Source organism: Centroberyx gerrardi, chromosome 8, assembly GCF_048128805.1.
Source record: "Centroberyx gerrardi isolate f3 chromosome 8, fCenGer3.hap1.cur.20231027, whole genome shotgun sequence".
NCBI lineage: Eukaryota > Metazoa > Chordata > Actinopteri > Beryciformes > Berycidae > Centroberyx > Centroberyx gerrardi.
In genome coordinates, this window is record NC_136004.1 from 13,529,434 (window position 1) to 13,546,811 (window position 17,378).

The following is a 17,378-nucleotide window of genomic DNA, read 5'->3' on the forward strand; positions in this document are numbered from 1 at the left end:
ATAATGTACTGGATAGATGGGTGTATAATTATTTTTCTTTTTTGACCACATCCTATTATTGTGCTTTTGCTATTGTGCAAGGTCTATATAGGACAATGTTAATATGTTTTAAACTTTGAAACTTGAGTTTTTGTGGCTATACATTGTAGATCTTTGTCAAAGGAATGCCTGTTTACCATCACAGCTCAGGATGCCTTGCACCTAGCAGCTATCTCCATGGTATCATTTGGCCTTTAGCTGTCAAGTATGATTGATGGGCTAGGGGAGCCTGGTGCTGCTGTCGGCCCGCCTGATGCCTCGGACTAAAGGCTCCGAGACAAAGGCCAGTTTGAATCATCGTTTGTCTATTAGCTAAACAAGTACAGACACAAGCTGCAAGATTTCTCCACAAATTATCAGTGAGAGCAACTTTCCTAGACAAATTTCCAATATGGCAGCGTGTTTTTGTGACATCTGGTTAAAATCCAGTAGCATAAGCCCGCATTTAGTCTGCTACCAGAGGGAGAGACCAGATGAGGCCCACTTAGCCCCGCTGTTTACACTACAGAGGAGACAAAGCTTTGGCCAAACCCTATCGGCTTACTGAAATACTGCCTGGAGGATGAGTGTGGACTATGAGGGCCGTCATAGATCAAGAACAGAAGTGACAAGTAAGGGTTCAGGGTTCATCTGTCATTCTCTGACAGTTTGAATTATGCCAGTGTAGATAATTCTGTGCTTTGGTAGAAATGAGGGTGGCAGCAGAAGACTTGTTATACAGAAATAGTATACAGTGCAGATTTTGTGCAACATGGTGATTAGTAACAAATTAGTATATTTTAATGCAAAATAGTGTCTCTCAACCAGAGACCATTAGTTACCACACCGTTCCCTGAAATTACTGGCAGATAGATAGATACATAGATAGATAGATAGATAGATAGATAGATAGATAGATAGATAAGAATTTTATTAATGCCAGAGGGAAATTCAAATTGTTACAGCAGCAAGACTTAAGACACCACAGAGACAAAAACAAAGCACAAATCAGGTACATAATTAGGAGAATAAAAAATTAGGAATAAATACCAATGCAAGAATAAACTATGTATGTACAACATATATGTGCAAATGTAGCCTATATGTGCAAAGCAGCATGCTGTACAGTATATGTCCAAATTGTTACATATGTCACAAGTGTGTGTGTGCGAGCGCGTGACTCATTACAGAAGGCAGGCACGACTTTGCGTAGCGTTTACTGGAGCAGCGCACCTGAATCAGCCTGTTACTCAAGGTGCTCTCCTGTTTAGTCAACAGCTGAAAAGAAGAGAAAAGAGAAAAAACTTTCCAAGACTTTCCAAACAATTATTCAGTTGTTCAGCAAGCATGCAGTAAAAAGTGAGACTCCTACAATGGCTACATCTGTACGTGAAGCATCTGATAAAAATTTCCATGGACCGAAGCAGGTGCAGCTTACCAGGAGCATGAGGAAGAAGCATAGGCTTGGTGGTAACGTATTGAGTTGGGGCGGGTTTACATAGGGCAAGGCTGGCGTTTGAATGCCCGAAGGCCTGATTTGTGTGCGTGTAACTGCATGTTTGAGTATGTTTATGTACATGGGCGTGTGTGTGTGTGTGTGTGTGTGTGTGTGTACCAGAGGGAGCAGACCCCTGGCTCGGCCGGCGGGTTGGCTTGTGAGAGCGTGTGGATTCTGTGTCTGTGTGTCGGCCGCTACAAGAGCTCAGCAGCTGAAAGAAAGCTCTGTTACAGCTGGGAAAAGCCCTGTTTGAATAGAGGGGTGAACGCAGAAGGCCTAAGCGCTTTCTTTTCTCTTTTTCATTTTCTCCTGCGCTTGCTCTCTCTCACCTCAGCACGCACACACAGATACACGCACACACACACATGCAGAGTGGTTTTGCTGAGGGCTTTCTGCTGGTGTGTCTTTGGCTGAGAAAGAAGAAAAACATTTCAAAAACATTTCTGGGGAGAGAGTTGTCTTTCTGGTTATCAAACAGTGCCAAGGCTGTCACAGTTCATCATTTTCCAGTGAATGTCTGTAAATACACAAGCTGCTTATTTCTGGAGACTGTCTAGATGTTTGTATATTGCAAAATGATTTTGGAAGTTTTGGTGGAAGCCTTTGCACTTGAGAGCAGACATGGTGGTCGTCAACAGAGACAGTGCTGGAGATGCTTATGAAAACATTGGTAAACTTACCAATGGAAACCTCTGAAAGTCACACCAAATAACAAGCCTGTGGTCTTTCCCTTTAATAGAGTTCAGGAAAAGGAAAACCATCCTAGCATAGGTCGTAGAATACGGTTACGTTTCTTTTTGCTTTTGGTTAAAAACACACTGTCAAAGCCTCGTGAAGTCGCTGTGTGATTTTAATCACATTGTGAGTTTGTCAGGTCTTAGTGCTGAATCGCAGAGCACACAAGTCCTGCAGAGGCGGCCTGCTGGGAGCTAACCTGACAAACCGACTGGGCTGAGACCAGTACTTCCTGTCTTTGTGCCTTCTCACCAGGGGGCCTCTCAGCTGGAGCGCAGGAATGAAGTGACAGGAGTGGAGAAGGCAGGCTTTCTGTCTTTTTCACATGGGCATGAGTGTTTGAGTGGGGGTTAGTGGCTGGGAGGAGGTACAGAGTGTTTATGTATATGTGTGTGGTAAGGTGTGTATATTTGGCGTGGCTGTGTGTCTAACCAGTTCAATTCTTCCTGCCCTCCAGAGCTCGTCCAATGGCGTGACACTGGGAACACCAAACAAAGCAACCATCACCATCCTGTCCAATGACAACGCCTTCGGAATCATTGCCTTCAACTCAGTAAGAAATTCTGTCATTTATCTTCACATGCGTCCTGTGTTTTCTGTTCTTGTCTCTTACAAGCTACAGAACATCATTTCAAACTATAGTGAATTCACAGTAATCACATGGGGTACATTGATTCTAGGAAGCTGGAATTGGCATAGAAACTGCAAATGTGAAATCCTTGCGGCAATTTGTTGTCACTACAGCTCCATCCAAAATGAAAACGCTTCAGTACATTCTTATGTGGAAACAGTTCTTTTCTTCCTTGTAACTGTGTTGAACTTCAGTGACTTATTCCATATGCACATCTACTCATGAACTAGTCTAGCACTCTATTTCTCTCCCCACAAGATAAAATGATGACATTTATTACATTCTTCCTTTGCTGTTCAGCCTTACTCGGGTTACTGCACACTTTTCATTCACATCTAGAACAATAATTATCACGATAACTGTTACTATAAAAAGATTAAAATCATTCTAACCAATATACAAGATCTGTGTTCCCATTACAACGCTAATTATAAAATACATCCTAAACCATAACTGCACCTATATTTTGGGTTGATCTCCAGCTCCAATCAAATTAAAGCTGTAAGAAAGAAGACAATGCGCAGACAATTTGTTAGCTCGCTGCAGTGATGCTTACTGTAATGTGCTTAGGAACATGTCACAGATATTGTTGTAGTGTGAATGCCTGAGCAACAATGTATCATTATAGCTTATATTTACTTTTACAGTTATCGTTCTAGGTGTGAATGGGCTTTTAGTAGCAGCTCCATAGCAGCTGTGAGCCGTCTGTGAAAAGGCAAAACAAGACGGCATTTGAAGAGGGAGCATTTTTTCAGCACACTGCAGCTGAACAAAACTCATTGAAAGCCATTTAAAAGAGGAAGAAGAAGAAGATTATGTCACTATATAATATATTTATCTCAGTCAGGAGTGTAAAGTAAAGGGTCGGGGGTGGAATAATGCGGGCGGGGTCCAACGCTGCAGAGAGGGGTCCGCTCATGCCAGTGTGGTGGTTGTCGGGGTAGTGGCGGACCCATGGCTGCTAGTGGGATTCAGGGGGTTTCCAGGGGCAATTAAAACCACAGCAGTCCCTGGATTAACTTATCAGTGGGAGTTTTTAGTGTTTCCATGGTAACTGTGGTATACTGGGCACCGTTGGCCTTACCACCCCCAGAAGGTCTCGTACGCTGGATAATGATTTGGCTTGCTGAGAATCAATAAAGGCCTCCTGGCCTTGGGAGACGTGTTTGTGTTAGGGTGGTAAACTGAATGTTGTATGGCATTTCTTTGCTTTCTTTCCTGCTTCTTCAGTTACATTCTATTGAGAAACTTATTTGGTTGCGGTGAATGGAACTGGAATTATGTAGAAAAAAACAAAGGGGTTTTAACTTCCAAATACTGTGAGATTGAATGCTATTTCTGTCTTACTCCATTAAAGTGTGGAGTATGTTTTGTTGATGCTGCCCCAAGAAACAAAAGACAATGTCTAACTTTGTGTAACTTCTCCTCCTTATTACTGTAGTTCTCCCTTTCTCTCTCTCTCTCTCTCTCTCTCTCTCTCTCTGCCTCTCTCAATTCAATTCAGTTACTTCATTAGCATGACTGTTAATCAGAAACACTACTGCCAAAGCAGTATACACAATGTACATTTTCAAAAACCCCATTCAGACATACTGAAATTATAATGTATTTGTTTTGAAAATGTGTACTCTATAATAGTACATATTAATAGTATTATGGTAATTTATAGTGTTTGTGTGTGTGTGTGTGTGTGTGTGTGTGTGTGTGTGTGTGTGTGTGTGTATGTGTGTCAAACATATATTTTGGAGCTTCTCATATTTCAAGAGAAATAATCTCTGTCTCATCCTCACCTGTCACACAGAGACAATGTGCTGTTTTCTCTCGATTGCCATGATTTTTTACATCTCCCTTTTTCTATTTTTAATTGACAGTTACTTGTCTTGTACTCTGACAGTAAAGAGATATTCATATTCTCTGTTCAGGGCCAGATTACATTCTAATTAAATTTGTGTTTTGGTTTCTTTATCCCAATCTTCCAAATATGATTCTTTGCTTTGTTACATAATTTGGTTTATTCTACTTGTGGTTAGGAAAGCAGCATGGTACTGAGACTGCATTAAGTTTGATTGATGAGGGTTTTATTTCTCTCTCCTCTCTCTCTCTCTCTTTCTCTCTCTCTCTCTCCCTCTGTCTTCATCTCAGACTGAAGAGATCATAGTAGATGAACCAAGAGGAAGGACCCAGTATGTGCCTTTCACCCTGATAAGAGAGAAGGGGACGTATGGGACCGTGACTGTGTACTATGAGGTGAGAGGTCAACAGGCACTCACAGCATTCAAGGAGGGCTGACTGTGTTATTTATCTGAGAATGGGAATATATCATCGCTACAGGGTGAAAACCTTGTATCTCCAAAATATCAACTTTTCAGAAACTAAGAACTAAGAAAAACAGCATTGTTTTTAGCTTGATGACAAAGCATTTTTGAGTTTGTGTAATTGGTTTTGAAAGGGTTTCATAAGCCCAAGAGGTTGGAGAATTCTCTTAATCCATGGAGGAGCACACCCATTACAGTAATTCAATTACAGTAAAAACATGAAACTCACCAAAAAAGAGTTACAAGGTTTTCACAACACCAGCGACATACAGAGTTTCATTCCAAAATGATAAATCGACCATTTTAAAAGAGTGACACCCATTCTTGCTAAATTATTTACAGTGCAACATTAAAACAGATTATGGTAGCTTTTACAATAAGTTAAAGCAAAGTAGGTAATTTAACCAAATGATAAGACTTTTACACAGTGAATTCTCTACATATGAGAAATGCTGAATGATGAACTTCAGGCAATGATCTTTTTCCAACATGGATATGTAGCACTTTGCAAATGAATGCATATTAATGATCAATGAAAACATATACATAAGCATATACACACACAGAAGCATAAACCTTACTGTGACTCCTTCCCGGTCAGATCTCTGGAGGTCCCAACCCTGCCATAGAGGACCTCAGTCCAGACAGAGGGAACATCACCATTCCCCCAGGGAAGGCTGAGGTGGTCTTCAGCGTGCTCATCCAGGATGACCCGGTACTGAACAGGCTCCTCACTGTCCCTTTGTAACGGCTACATCTCACACCTACCTGGTTATCTAGTTGTTGAGCCCCACGTGAAATTGGAGGGGTGGGGGTGGGGGGGGGTTGGATGGGTGCGACTAAGGATCGGGCTGTGTATGTCCGTCTATCCGTCCATCACACTTGATATCTCAGGTGATATCTGAGACACCGCTGGTCTGATTTTGCCGAAACTTGTAGAGATGATGCATCTTCACACCGTGTTCCAGTGTTTAAAAAAATACACCGATGGGGGGGTGCTGTAATTAAAGGGCAGCATTTTTATTTTGACATAACTTGGAGGGATGACGCATTTTGGCACTGTGTTGTGGCATTCATAAAGATTAGCCTGATTGGCAAGTTTTGTGTCAAGTTCGATTGACACAAAACTTGTTACACTCAGCAATCCTTACAAATTACACTGTTTGGCCTAATGAGGCCGCTATAATTAAATGTCAAAATTTGAAAGGCCATAATTGCCACACCACCAGTCGACTCTGTTATTTAGATTCTATCAAATAAAACATTCAGAGTTATGAAACTGATGTGTTATTTGAGTGTACTTTCCCTTCCCTGCGGTCCAGACCCCGGAGGATGATGAGGTGTTTTCAGTCCGGCTGACGGGCACGGCAGGCGGGGCCCTGCTCCGCCCCAACGGCAGCAGCGTCCAGCTGAGGATCCGGCGTAACGACAGCCCACTGCGGTTCTCCCAGTCCATGCTGGCAGTACCAGAGAATGCCGGAGTCATCAACCTCACCGTGACCCGCGGTCGCCTGACTGAGGACGGGCCACTGGTCGGCTCTGATGACACCGAGGTTGAGCTCTTTTCTATTGTTGTTCATTCATTTCTAATGGTGTAATTAGTAAAAGTAGATACAATCCAAACCAGGTTGTTGTTTTTTGATTATAACCCATCAACCTTGTAATGTGATTTTCACATCAAAAGAGGAATATGACGCAGAGGAACAAACTTTTAAAGTCCAACTTTCCAAGTTCACTTCTCCAATACTTAGACCTTTGATTGTAAACTGACACTGAAATAATGCAGGGCACATTCTTTTTAATAAATATTTTGCTGAAGCAAAAACAATGAACTCACTGATATATTGACATACAAATTGATCTAAAACGTCTTAATTATACATGATTTGCTTAGGTTTCTGTAGATTACATGGTGGTGAGCGGCGAGGGAGCAGGCAGCGCCACCCCAGCTGTGGACTTCCTCGACCTACAGCGGGTCCAGAGGGTTACATTCCCGCCGTTCGTCTACGAGGTCCGCCTGCTGTTTAACGTCAGTGACGACGAGGTGCCAGAGATCGCAGAGTCCTTCCATCTGGTCCTGCTGGAGGAGACCGTCAGAGGAGATGCTGTCCTGGTCTCGCCCAACGCTGTGCTGGTCACCATCGAGCCCAACGATAAGCCTCACGGCGTCCTGTCAATCAGCGGCAGCACTCTCATTCAGCCAGTCAGCATCAATGAAGACAGACTGACACAGAGGTGGGAATCTTATGAGTTCTTATGAAACTCCTTGTGATGAGTTTTGCATGCATGGGGGGGGAGGATTTTATCTCCTCAGTATGGTTTAATATAGCAACAACACCTAAAATGGCATTCTTTGCAGTGATTAGGGGTGTGACAGCACCCAAGAACATCCTCAAGGGTATTATGGCTTTTATGCAACAGTTACCAACTCATGTAAATACAGTACTGTCTAAAAATGTTTTCTCCAAAGTCGTATACATGGCTGGTCAGCATGCATCTTTGACCTGTCAGATTGCTTGGCCGAAACTATTGTTTTGTAATGTAATTTTTCCTTTTTCAAAATGTGGAGGAGGAAGAAAAAATCATTTCCACGGTTATCACATCGTAAAACCTTCCTTCAACTCTTCTTCTATCATCCCGCCAGATATGACGGCATCATCATTGTAAGGAATGGAGGCAACTACGGTGATGTGTCCGTCAACTGGACCATCAGCCGAAACTCCACGGACCGCTCCCCGGTGTCGGACGACTTGAGCCCTGATGCGGGGATGCTGAGATTCGCCGCCGGTCAGATGAACGCCGTGCTGCCGTTGACCATTGTGACAGATGATCTACCGGAAGAGGCAGAGGCCTTCATTCTCAGACTGCTGCCTGATACTGTGACTGGCAGCGCCGAGGTCGACGAGCCCATGGAGGTGAGTTCAGGGGGGAGCGCTGATGGGCAAAAAAAAAAGATTTGCTTTAGATTTGTAGTTACTCTCTCTTTTTTGCAGTGGCTTTGTGGCTATTTTTGGTTTTGCTCTTTTAGAGGAGAGAGAGACAGAGAGTGGAAGAGAGAGAGAGAAGAGAGAGAGAGAGAGTGAGCGAGAGACAGAGAGAGAAAGAGAGAGAGAGAGAGAGAGAGAGAGAGGGCAGGTCCACCCAGACTTTGTTGGGGAAGTCTGCGGGGAAGGGCTACACTTGTGAGGGGACACATCTGGAGGATGTGGTGGTGTGTATGTGTGTGTGTGTGTGTGTGTGTGTGTGTGAGAGAGAGAGAGCGAGAGAGACCTACCGTAAGGTACAGTGGCAAACTTGGCATATTGTGCAGGGGTAGACCCCTTAGTCTGTCACTTTGCTCCCTGGGTGTTCCCTTAATGTGGCTGAATCAAAACAAAGCGGAAACAGCAGGCAGCAGTGTGTGTGTGTGTGTGTGTGTGTGTGTGTGTGTGTGTGTGTGTGTGTGTGTGGTTTTTAGAATGCGCGAGTGAGGTGGTGAGAGGTTTTTTATAGCTTCCATCTTTGTCCAAGCCTCTGCACTTGGCTATGTGTGAAAGGAGTGGGCAGATCTAACTCTTGTTTATGTTAAAGGCATTAGATTAGACACGTACAAACCCTGCCTTGGTCACAGACAAACACACCAACACACACCACCTCTGGATCTGTTTGCCATGTGTTGAGAAACACATGCAGAAATTCTGTTGAGGATTAACAGATGACTTTAACGGCAGGACAAGCTAATCAATGTTAAGTGTCATTAATGGTACAAATGATTTATCACACACTCTGAACAGTAACGCAGCTCTTGTGAACATGTCAGGCAATGCGTTAGACAACCGTAGGTCCCAGGCAAATGAATGAGCCACCGTTTAAATGCTCATGAAAACTACTCTAGCAGACTTAGCAGAGTTAATTAAAGAGGATGCCTCTCTAAAATTAGCTCAGGCCTCTGTTTTACTACTCTCAGTCTGATATACTCTCTTCCTTTCCTCGCTCTGTTCCTCTGCTTCCTCCTCTTCTACACAAAGATACAATCTTAGCAACACAATAAACAAAATGATGAAAAGCAAATATGAGAATATAACAACAAAACCCCTTATCCCGTCACAGCCTTACAATCAACCGCCTCCCTCCTCACTTCTTGTCCTCACTCTTCATTTTTACTCTCCCTTCTCTCCTTTCTCTTTGTACCTCTAAATTAAACTTCACAAGCACGTGACAATGACTGTGTTTCACACACACACACACACAGACAATGTGTTTTAGATCATCCCCTCTCTCATCAAAATGCAAAAGCTGCTTACTCCTCCTTTCTCTTGCCCATTTGTTTCTTCCGCTCCTACCCTTCCCCTGGTCCTCCTCCGCTCTTTTCCCCAGATGGTCTTCTACATCCAGGACAGCGACGACGTCTACGGGATGTTTCGCTTTCACCCGGCGGAAGAGCAAAGCATCCAGAGCCAACGCGAGGGCCGCTTCCTCTCCCTCAGCTTCCTGCGAGAGGGCGGCACGCTGGGTGAGGTGTCCATGACCCTCATGGCCCTCTATATTCCCGCGGGGCCGATAGACCCGGCGCTGGCCCGCGACCAGGTTCTGAATGTTAGCAGGTCCGTCAGCGTGATGTTTTCCCACAGGCAGGAGCAGGCCCACCTCATCCTACCAATCAGGAATGACGCTTTTCTGCAGAACGGGGCTCATTTCCTAATACAGGTAACGGGGCTGGAGACAAAGGGTGAAAATGCGGGCAACAGGTGACACACGGGATGAGATATTGATATTGAGATACATTTTCACAATGTGGTCCAGGCAATGTAGGGAAATTTTGCTTTCACCTGTAAAAAAAAAAAAAGCATTCTTTTGTATTTGTGTTTGCACTATTGGCCAAATCAGTGCCATCCAAAGTTTAAGTGCCTCATTTGCATGTGTGAATGGTGTGGACATAAGAGCTCACGTCTGGCCTGTTGCTATGGGAATTGCCCAACTGTCCAAACAAACAACATCACCTAGCTCTTGAAAACAAACAAAAAAGTACCAAAAGGGCCTGCTTCACATTCTGTTGGACTATAACTACATCACATACTTAAATTCAAACTCCTCAACACAAACAGACATGCAGTGAAAGCAGCCCTGAGTGGTCATTGAAGATAGAGAGTCATTCAGCACATCCATAAAAGGGACAGAACTGGAATTACCAAGCGGTAGAGACACAGTCATGGCTATTTGAACATGAGGGATGACAGAAGCACAAAACACACAACCTGAAAGCAAAGTGCCGCTCTGAACTGAAGGCATTCCACGTCACACTCTGTAACCACCATTTTGTTTTCCATGACTTAATTGCAAAACCCGACTGATCTGCTTTGCCTTCCATTTTCATTCTGTTCCCCAGCTATTTCAAATTGCCTGCCCTTGTACATGGAGTACACATTATATTATGATATACTGAAAAACCTGAAGTCGTTTTTTTTTCCTTTCCTAAACACCTATCCCACCTATGCAGGTGCCTTGTATTGACTGAGATCTTTTTCTCTCTCCCCCAGTTGGATGCACTGGAGCTGCTCAACATCAGTCGCCCCATTCCCTCGATCAGCCCAAGATTTGGGGGGTCTCTCAATCTGACCCTGACTGTCACCCCAGACATTGCTAACGGGGAGATCGGCTTCACCAGTAACACCAGAGTGGTGCTTTATGAACCAGAGGACACCAATACTAGCATGGTAGGATGCCAGCGTTACATACCTGTAGTACTGTAAGTTCTGTGGTGCTTGTCTTTGTTGAAATGCAGTTTATTCCAAAAACGCTAGATATTCATTATGGGAAAGAAAAAATATTGCCTGAAGTTCATCATTCAGTATCTCTAAGATATAGAAGATCCAGTCAGTAAAAACAATCTTATTTTTTTTCAGTCAAGAACTTACCTACTAGCATTTCAAAAGTACTATAATTTATTTTAATATTAATATTTGATATTCATATTAACATCTTTTTAATAAAGAGTAAGTGTCACTTTTTTCAAATGCTGGAGATCTTATTTTGGAATGAAAGTACACTGATAAATTACCCGCCACTGTAAAGGAAAAAGAGAATTTTCTCATGTTAGACACTGTAGTTGAAAAAGAGTCCTCAACCACTGGCTTTACTGCAGCCATGCTGCTAGTCAGACCTGCTGTTTTCTATGTTCAGAAAGTAAATTGTCCGTGTAGGTAGGTATGAGTAGCTCATTCTCATGACGCTCGGTGCAGGTGACTCTCCCCCTGCAGCGCGACGGGACAGATGGTGAGGCCGTCGTGTTCTGGAGTCTTCAGCCAATCGGAGCCAACCGCGAGGACGTGACCCCTGACGACCTGGAGCCTCTGAGTGGCTCTGTGGTCTTCCTGTCCGGGCAGAGCGACGCCTCCATCAGCCTCACTGTCATGGCTGACGATATCCCAGAAGTCAACGAGACCCTGCTGCTCAGTCTGGATAGGTAGGGATAGTGCAACTCCGGGCATAACTGTATTGAGTTTTGTTAATTCACCTTCAAGGCAAATTAGACCCTTCTGCTATGCTATACGCATTACTGCAATACTTCCTACAATAACGACTCTTTGGGTTTACAGTGTGAAGGCGGTGTTAATATTTCAGAGCACGCTTATACAATGAGAGAGTCCAGTGGGATTGGAAGGGCCGAGCACAGTGGGTGCTGCCTCATCCCATCCCTCCTCTGCTTGCTCCAACTATTTCTTATTTTTTGAGGTGTGTGTGTGTAGGGGGGGTGGGGGTGGGGGGGTCATCCTGCTAGTGTTAAGTTCTGATGAGAACGGCGGCTCTCTCTCCCTCCCACCCCTCTCCTGCAGGGTGGAGACTGCGCGCTTTATAGTGAACTTCGGGTAAGTGGAGAGTGGAGTGAACCTGGCTCCCTTTGTGTTGCCGTGAATCAGGACTTTGTTTTTTAGAGAAGGGCCCACTTCAGGATTTCTGGGGCCTTTGGTTGACGTGGGGACGAGGGGGCTTGGGGTTGGGCCGGGGGGCTGCTGCGGTGGTGTGAAATGGGGAACCTGAAGGAGTGTGGTTGTGGGGAGTAAATGGGGAATCTTCTTTATGTGTTTCGCCCCAATTTAACTAGGCCTGATTGTGTACTCTTGTAAAGATGTCAGTGTTTGTATGCATGCAGCGCCTTGGCTGTGACTGTTTGTTTGGAGTGCTTCATTCTGTCCTCCCTTTGTCTCTAATTTACCCGTTATGTGGTGCTTGCTCGGCTACGATTTTCTCAACACACACACACGCATACACGCACACACACACATACACATACAACCCCCTGTGGAGCGATAGAGATGCTTGATTGACATGGTTAATAAGAGTGGTCTAAACAGCAGGACTTTAGCATATGGAACCAATAATGAATGAGCATCACACAATGCAAGGAATGCGTTAAGAAGTTTAGAGATTAAGGTTAAGCTGTTTTGTCATATTACATTGCCTGCTGTTGGACGAGGCTCAACACCTTTGGCACAAGAACTGGTGTACCATGTAGGCGACACTCATCTGCCTTGTTCACTTTGCCTCTTTTCAACTATGTCTCATTAAGTACTGCATAATTACTAGTTTGCTAAATAAAATCTCCTCCACTATATTTTTCATTGTTCCAAAATCTTTTCCTAGTATCTATTTAGTAGTCATCAGTAGGCATTATATATGATCTAATACTGTGTATGTGTGTGTATGTGTGTGTGTCCCAGGAGTAATGTGGAGAACCAGATCCTGAAAGCCGGCTTCACCAGCAGAGAGATTGTCATAATGGAGAACGACGACCCTGGGGGAGTCTTTGAGTTCTCCCCGTTCTCTAGAGGCCCGTGGGTCATCAGTGTAAGTCAAAGCTGGAGATTAACTTCAACTATAGCATCTTTATCCAAGTGTTTATTTGTGTACTCATCTATCCATCTATCCATGATGTGAAGGAGTAGTTACATCAAATCTTATACAGTATATGGGTATTGTGGTCCTGGGCATACGGCATCTTTAAACTTATCCTGTATACTTACAACACCCAGGAAGGACAGGCTGTGGAGCTGCGTGTGGTCAGGGCCCAGGGTCAGCTGCTGAAGCAGCTGGTACGCTACGCTGTCAGGCCCTCGGGCAACGCCGAGTTCTACGGCTCTACGGGCATCCTGGAGTTTAAACCGGGGGAGAGGGAGGTGGTGGTGGCACTGGTGGCCCGGCCTGACGGGGTGCCTGAGGTAAGAATATGGTCAACGTCGTTTTGTACCCACATTGCAGGATTACATTTATAGAATATCCGTTTCCTTCCCTGCAAAAGACTGTCCATCTTACACTGCCAAAAATCTCCATTTTACCAAGTTATTTAATCCAGTATTGAGTCTTACAATCTTATTTTAAGAAAAGTGAAAAAAATCCGCCAATGGGTTGAGATAATATCACTTTGTTCATGAATTTTCTTGAATCAAGTCTTATTTTCTTGATACTAGTGGAGTGATTTGCCTTATCCTGCCTTGTTTCAAGACACCTGTTTGTTAGAAAATTCCTGAAACAAGTGACACTGCATTGGAAACAAGTGGAATTATCTCACCCCATTGGCAAGATTTTAAGGATGAATACAAGCCTAAGTGACATGTTAGGATGTGACATTTATGCTTTGTAGCAAGGCATTTAGTCTCATGCTCAGTCTTAAAGTGTTATTTTTCTTAAAACAAGTGAAAAAGCCAATGGGCTGACATAATTGTATTTGTTTGCCATGCAGTTTTAATTGTTTTAGGAATTTTCTAGAAGTGTCAATATGTTGAAACAAGGCAGAATAAGGCAGTTGGTTTCGTTTGTATGGAAAGAAGTAAAATTATCTTACTCCTTTGGCCTATTTTTTTCACTTGTTTTAAGAAAAATAAGATTTCATACTCAATATTAGATTGAATGACTTGCAGTGTTCCACTTGATTTAGGATCAAAAGGACTTTTTTCCTCTCGTAGTCAAGACACCCTGTGATGTCTAATTTCTCCGGTTACAATGAGGATGTTCTCAGAGTAGCAAAGTTCAACATGCTGCTGAAATGTATTTCAAATTCAGTATCAGCTAGCATATTTTTATAGCAAACTGAAAAGATCATGCTTTAAACAGACCTGTTTTGGTCCATGAAATCCTTATATGTGTATGTCTGTGTGTGTGTGTGCGTGTGTGTGTGTGTGTGTGTGTGTGTGTGTATGTACATGTGCACAGCTGGACGAGACCTTCTCTGTGGTACTTAGCAGCCACAGCACTCCGCCCAGTCGTCTAGGCAACCACAGGGAGGTCAACATCACAGTGCGGAAGAACGACGACCCTTTTGGTGTCATCGAGTTCATCCAATCAGGACTGGCGGAGGCCATCAATGAGAGCAAAGGGAACGAGACGCATCAGGGTATGTTGGAGTAGTACTCCTTCAGATAATACTGATACACTTCCATGTGAAGGGAGATATCATTGAGGGCTACAAAAAAGAACATAGAAAATAGAGAAAATGTATTAGTCTGGAGTGAATCACAGAAAGCTAGTTTACAGTTTACAAGTTGGAGTATGATTGTCTATTATCAGTGATTTTTACGCGCTTGTTACTCAAAAAATTGTTTGTGTTTGAGTAGGCCTATGTCATGATTGTGTATGCTGTGTGAATTTGTTTTTGGCAGAAAGTTTAGTTGATCAACTTGTAGCACTGAGCCCACACAGTAATGATGTACTGCCACACCCAAGCCAAAAGTATTGTTGAAGTCACACTGAAATTAAAAGTTTTGTTTGTTTTTTTCCACCTTTGTAGCTCATTCTTACTATCATACCATAGACCTATTTGGCAATTTATGCCAAAAAATGACAAAAAATATATTTGATTGTATTTTTATATAAAAATCTCATTACTTTTACTTCCTGGAAAATTTAAAATCTTTAGTGGTGACTTTGTGTAGCAGTATACTCATATTTTGTACATAGAAATTCCAACCAATGAAACCATCACAGATTTTTGAACAATCCTGCACCTCCGCCCCTTCCACCAGTGTTTCTCTCCCTATACTGATATCCCATTGGTTTACACATTTGAATGATCCCTCTCTGCGTTATGTCTCGCACCAATATCCGGTTTCAACAGGGAATGCATCACATTAAAGAAGCAAGATGCTCCCAAAATGTGGTTTCATTGTGATTTTAACACGTTTTTAAGATAAGATAAGATAGCACTTTATTGATCCCCTTGGGGAAATTCAGGTGCCACAGCAGCAATTGGCGGACAGTGTGAAAGTAGTCAAGTATTGTCAAGTACAAGAAGGTAATAAAAGAAAATAGTTTTGTGAGTATTATTGTGAGTATAATTTTGTGAGTAGGGCTTCAGAAAAGACAAGTCTTGTTTCAGGTCTGCACCACTATTGTAATGGTCTTGTGCATGGCTATGCTTCTTCCATCTGTGCCTGAGGCAAAATTGCAGGAGGAGCAAACATATGTGAAAGTTAATGCCCACATTTGCAGACTGGAAGGTGGGCCAGTTTTTTACTCTTGAGTGATTTATTGTCTAAATAGATGATCTTTGACTGTTCTGATTCTCCCTACAGCGGTGTATCCTGTAGTGAGGAACCGGGGTCGGTTCGGAGAGGTGTCGGTCTCCTGGGTCCTAGAGCCGGCCCTGTCCGGAGACGTCCGCCCCATCCAGGGAAACATCACCTTTGAGGAAGGGGAGTACCTGAAAAACCTCACTCTCTTCTCTGTACCTGATGAGGTAAACCAATTTAAACCAATTTAATTGTGGTCTCAAAATCAAATTGAGTCCAAATCTGAGTTAGCATCTATCTGAGTGTGTCTTATGTTTTGTTTTTTGTTTTTTTAAATGTGTGTTCATTCGCTTTTTTTTTTTTTCTTTGAATTAGATCCCGGAGGGCATGGACAATTTTACCATCACACTGTTAAATGCTACAGGTGGAGCCAGACTGGGAAACATACTCAATGCCAGTTTACAGATTAACAAGAACGATGACCCCATTTACTTTGCTGGTAAAGATTTTTCTCCTTTGAGTCCTTTCAGTCACCTCTCACATGTGCTGTATGTGAATGAAAGGCTACGAAAGATAATATATTATGTCTACTACCACTCATTTCCCTCACCCGCTCCCTCCTGCCCTCTTTTTCTCTCTCCTGCTCTCTCTCTCTCTTCCCACCTCTCTCTCGCCCTCTCCTCAGAACCTGTGGTGGTGCGGCTCCAGGAAGGGGGCGTGGCCAACTTCACTGTTCTGAGGGCGGGGCGGGCAGACTTTGTTGCCACGGTGATGTACCGCGTCGAGTACGGTGACGCGTCGCCGGGTGACCTCACCATGCTGGGTAACGACACGTTGCTGGTGTACGATGTGGGTGAATGGATGAAGAACATTTCTGTGGCCGTGGAAGATGACAACATACCAGAGACTGATGAACCGTTCTATATTGTTCTCTACAACGCCACAGGTGGGTATGGGTTTCCTTTTAAACTAGTGGTTTCTGCAGTTGTGCGTGTTGCTACCATATCTTCTGTGAATCAGTGGTTGCGTCAGGTGATATAGCGGATATGTCATATGCTCATATATGGTGATTATTTTTGATTAGAGAATATAAACAACATCCCCCACACTCTTGCAGAGGATCATAAATAGCTGAAAGTCAGTTGCTTTTTACAATGTTCATATTTTATGATGTAGTTTATAATGGAGGAACCAGGCAACAATCACACCTCATCACCATCTGACTTTATTACACACACCCCTCTCTCTTAGTTTATCCTCCATCCTCTCCTTGCCAGTTGTATCTGTACATAGGAGAGTGGCTGGGTTATTTAGCACTGACTGTGGTGACACTGAAAGCTCTCCTAATCCCAGTATTGTGTGTCAGGGATGGGGGTGAAAGACCGGTGGGCCCCAACAGGACCTTAATTACCAGACTCCAGACTTTCTGAGACACAAAGACGGACCACTCCACTGGCCTCTCTCTGTTTACTGATTGACATGGAGTAGAGTAGAGTAAGGGTTAGCCCCTGGTTTAAGCCAGGGGATTGTCCTTTATATAGGGCTTGTGTTAGAAGTCAATAAGCTGTATGTTAGAAGTCAATCAAACTCACACTGGGACCTTGACACTGTTTACCTCATCTGTTTAATCATGAGCACATTTGCATGCTTATTGCAGTGTATTTGTTTTCTGGCAACTTGAATCATGTGCTTGTTAGAGC

At 43.5% G+C, this 17,378-nt stretch overlaps 2 protein-coding genes across 2 annotated transcripts in view; one reads left to right on the forward strand and one right to left on the reverse strand.

Annotated features, from left to right (window-relative positions):
- Positions 1-17,378, reverse strand: part of gig2p (grass carp reovirus (GCRV)-induced gene 2p) — a 359,050-nt gene that overhangs the window by 178,087 nt on the left and 163,585 nt on the right. The window lies entirely within an intron of this gene.
- Positions 1-17,378, forward strand: part of adgrv1 (adhesion G protein-coupled receptor V1) — a 124,469-nt gene that overhangs the window by 2,694 nt on the left and 104,397 nt on the right. The window contains exons 3-17 of the mRNA XM_071927478.2: positions 2,709-2,804; positions 5,025-5,129; positions 5,799-5,912; positions 6,520-6,750; positions 7,092-7,432; positions 7,842-8,112; positions 9,554-9,883; positions 10,714-10,890; positions 11,416-11,639; positions 12,895-13,021; positions 13,207-13,392; positions 14,384-14,564; positions 15,742-15,905; positions 16,054-16,177; positions 16,364-16,624. Of these exons, the coding sequence (XP_071783579.2) occupies positions 2,709-2,804; positions 5,025-5,129; positions 5,799-5,912; positions 6,520-6,750; positions 7,092-7,432; positions 7,842-8,112; positions 9,554-9,883; positions 10,714-10,890; positions 11,416-11,639; positions 12,895-13,021; positions 13,207-13,392; positions 14,384-14,564; positions 15,742-15,905; positions 16,054-16,177; positions 16,364-16,624 (2,932 nt within the window). The remainder of the gene's footprint in view (positions 1-2,708; positions 2,805-5,024; positions 5,130-5,798; positions 5,913-6,519; positions 6,751-7,091; positions 7,433-7,841; positions 8,113-9,553; positions 9,884-10,713; positions 10,891-11,415; positions 11,640-12,894; positions 13,022-13,206; positions 13,393-14,383; positions 14,565-15,741; positions 15,906-16,053; positions 16,178-16,363; positions 16,625-17,378) is intronic.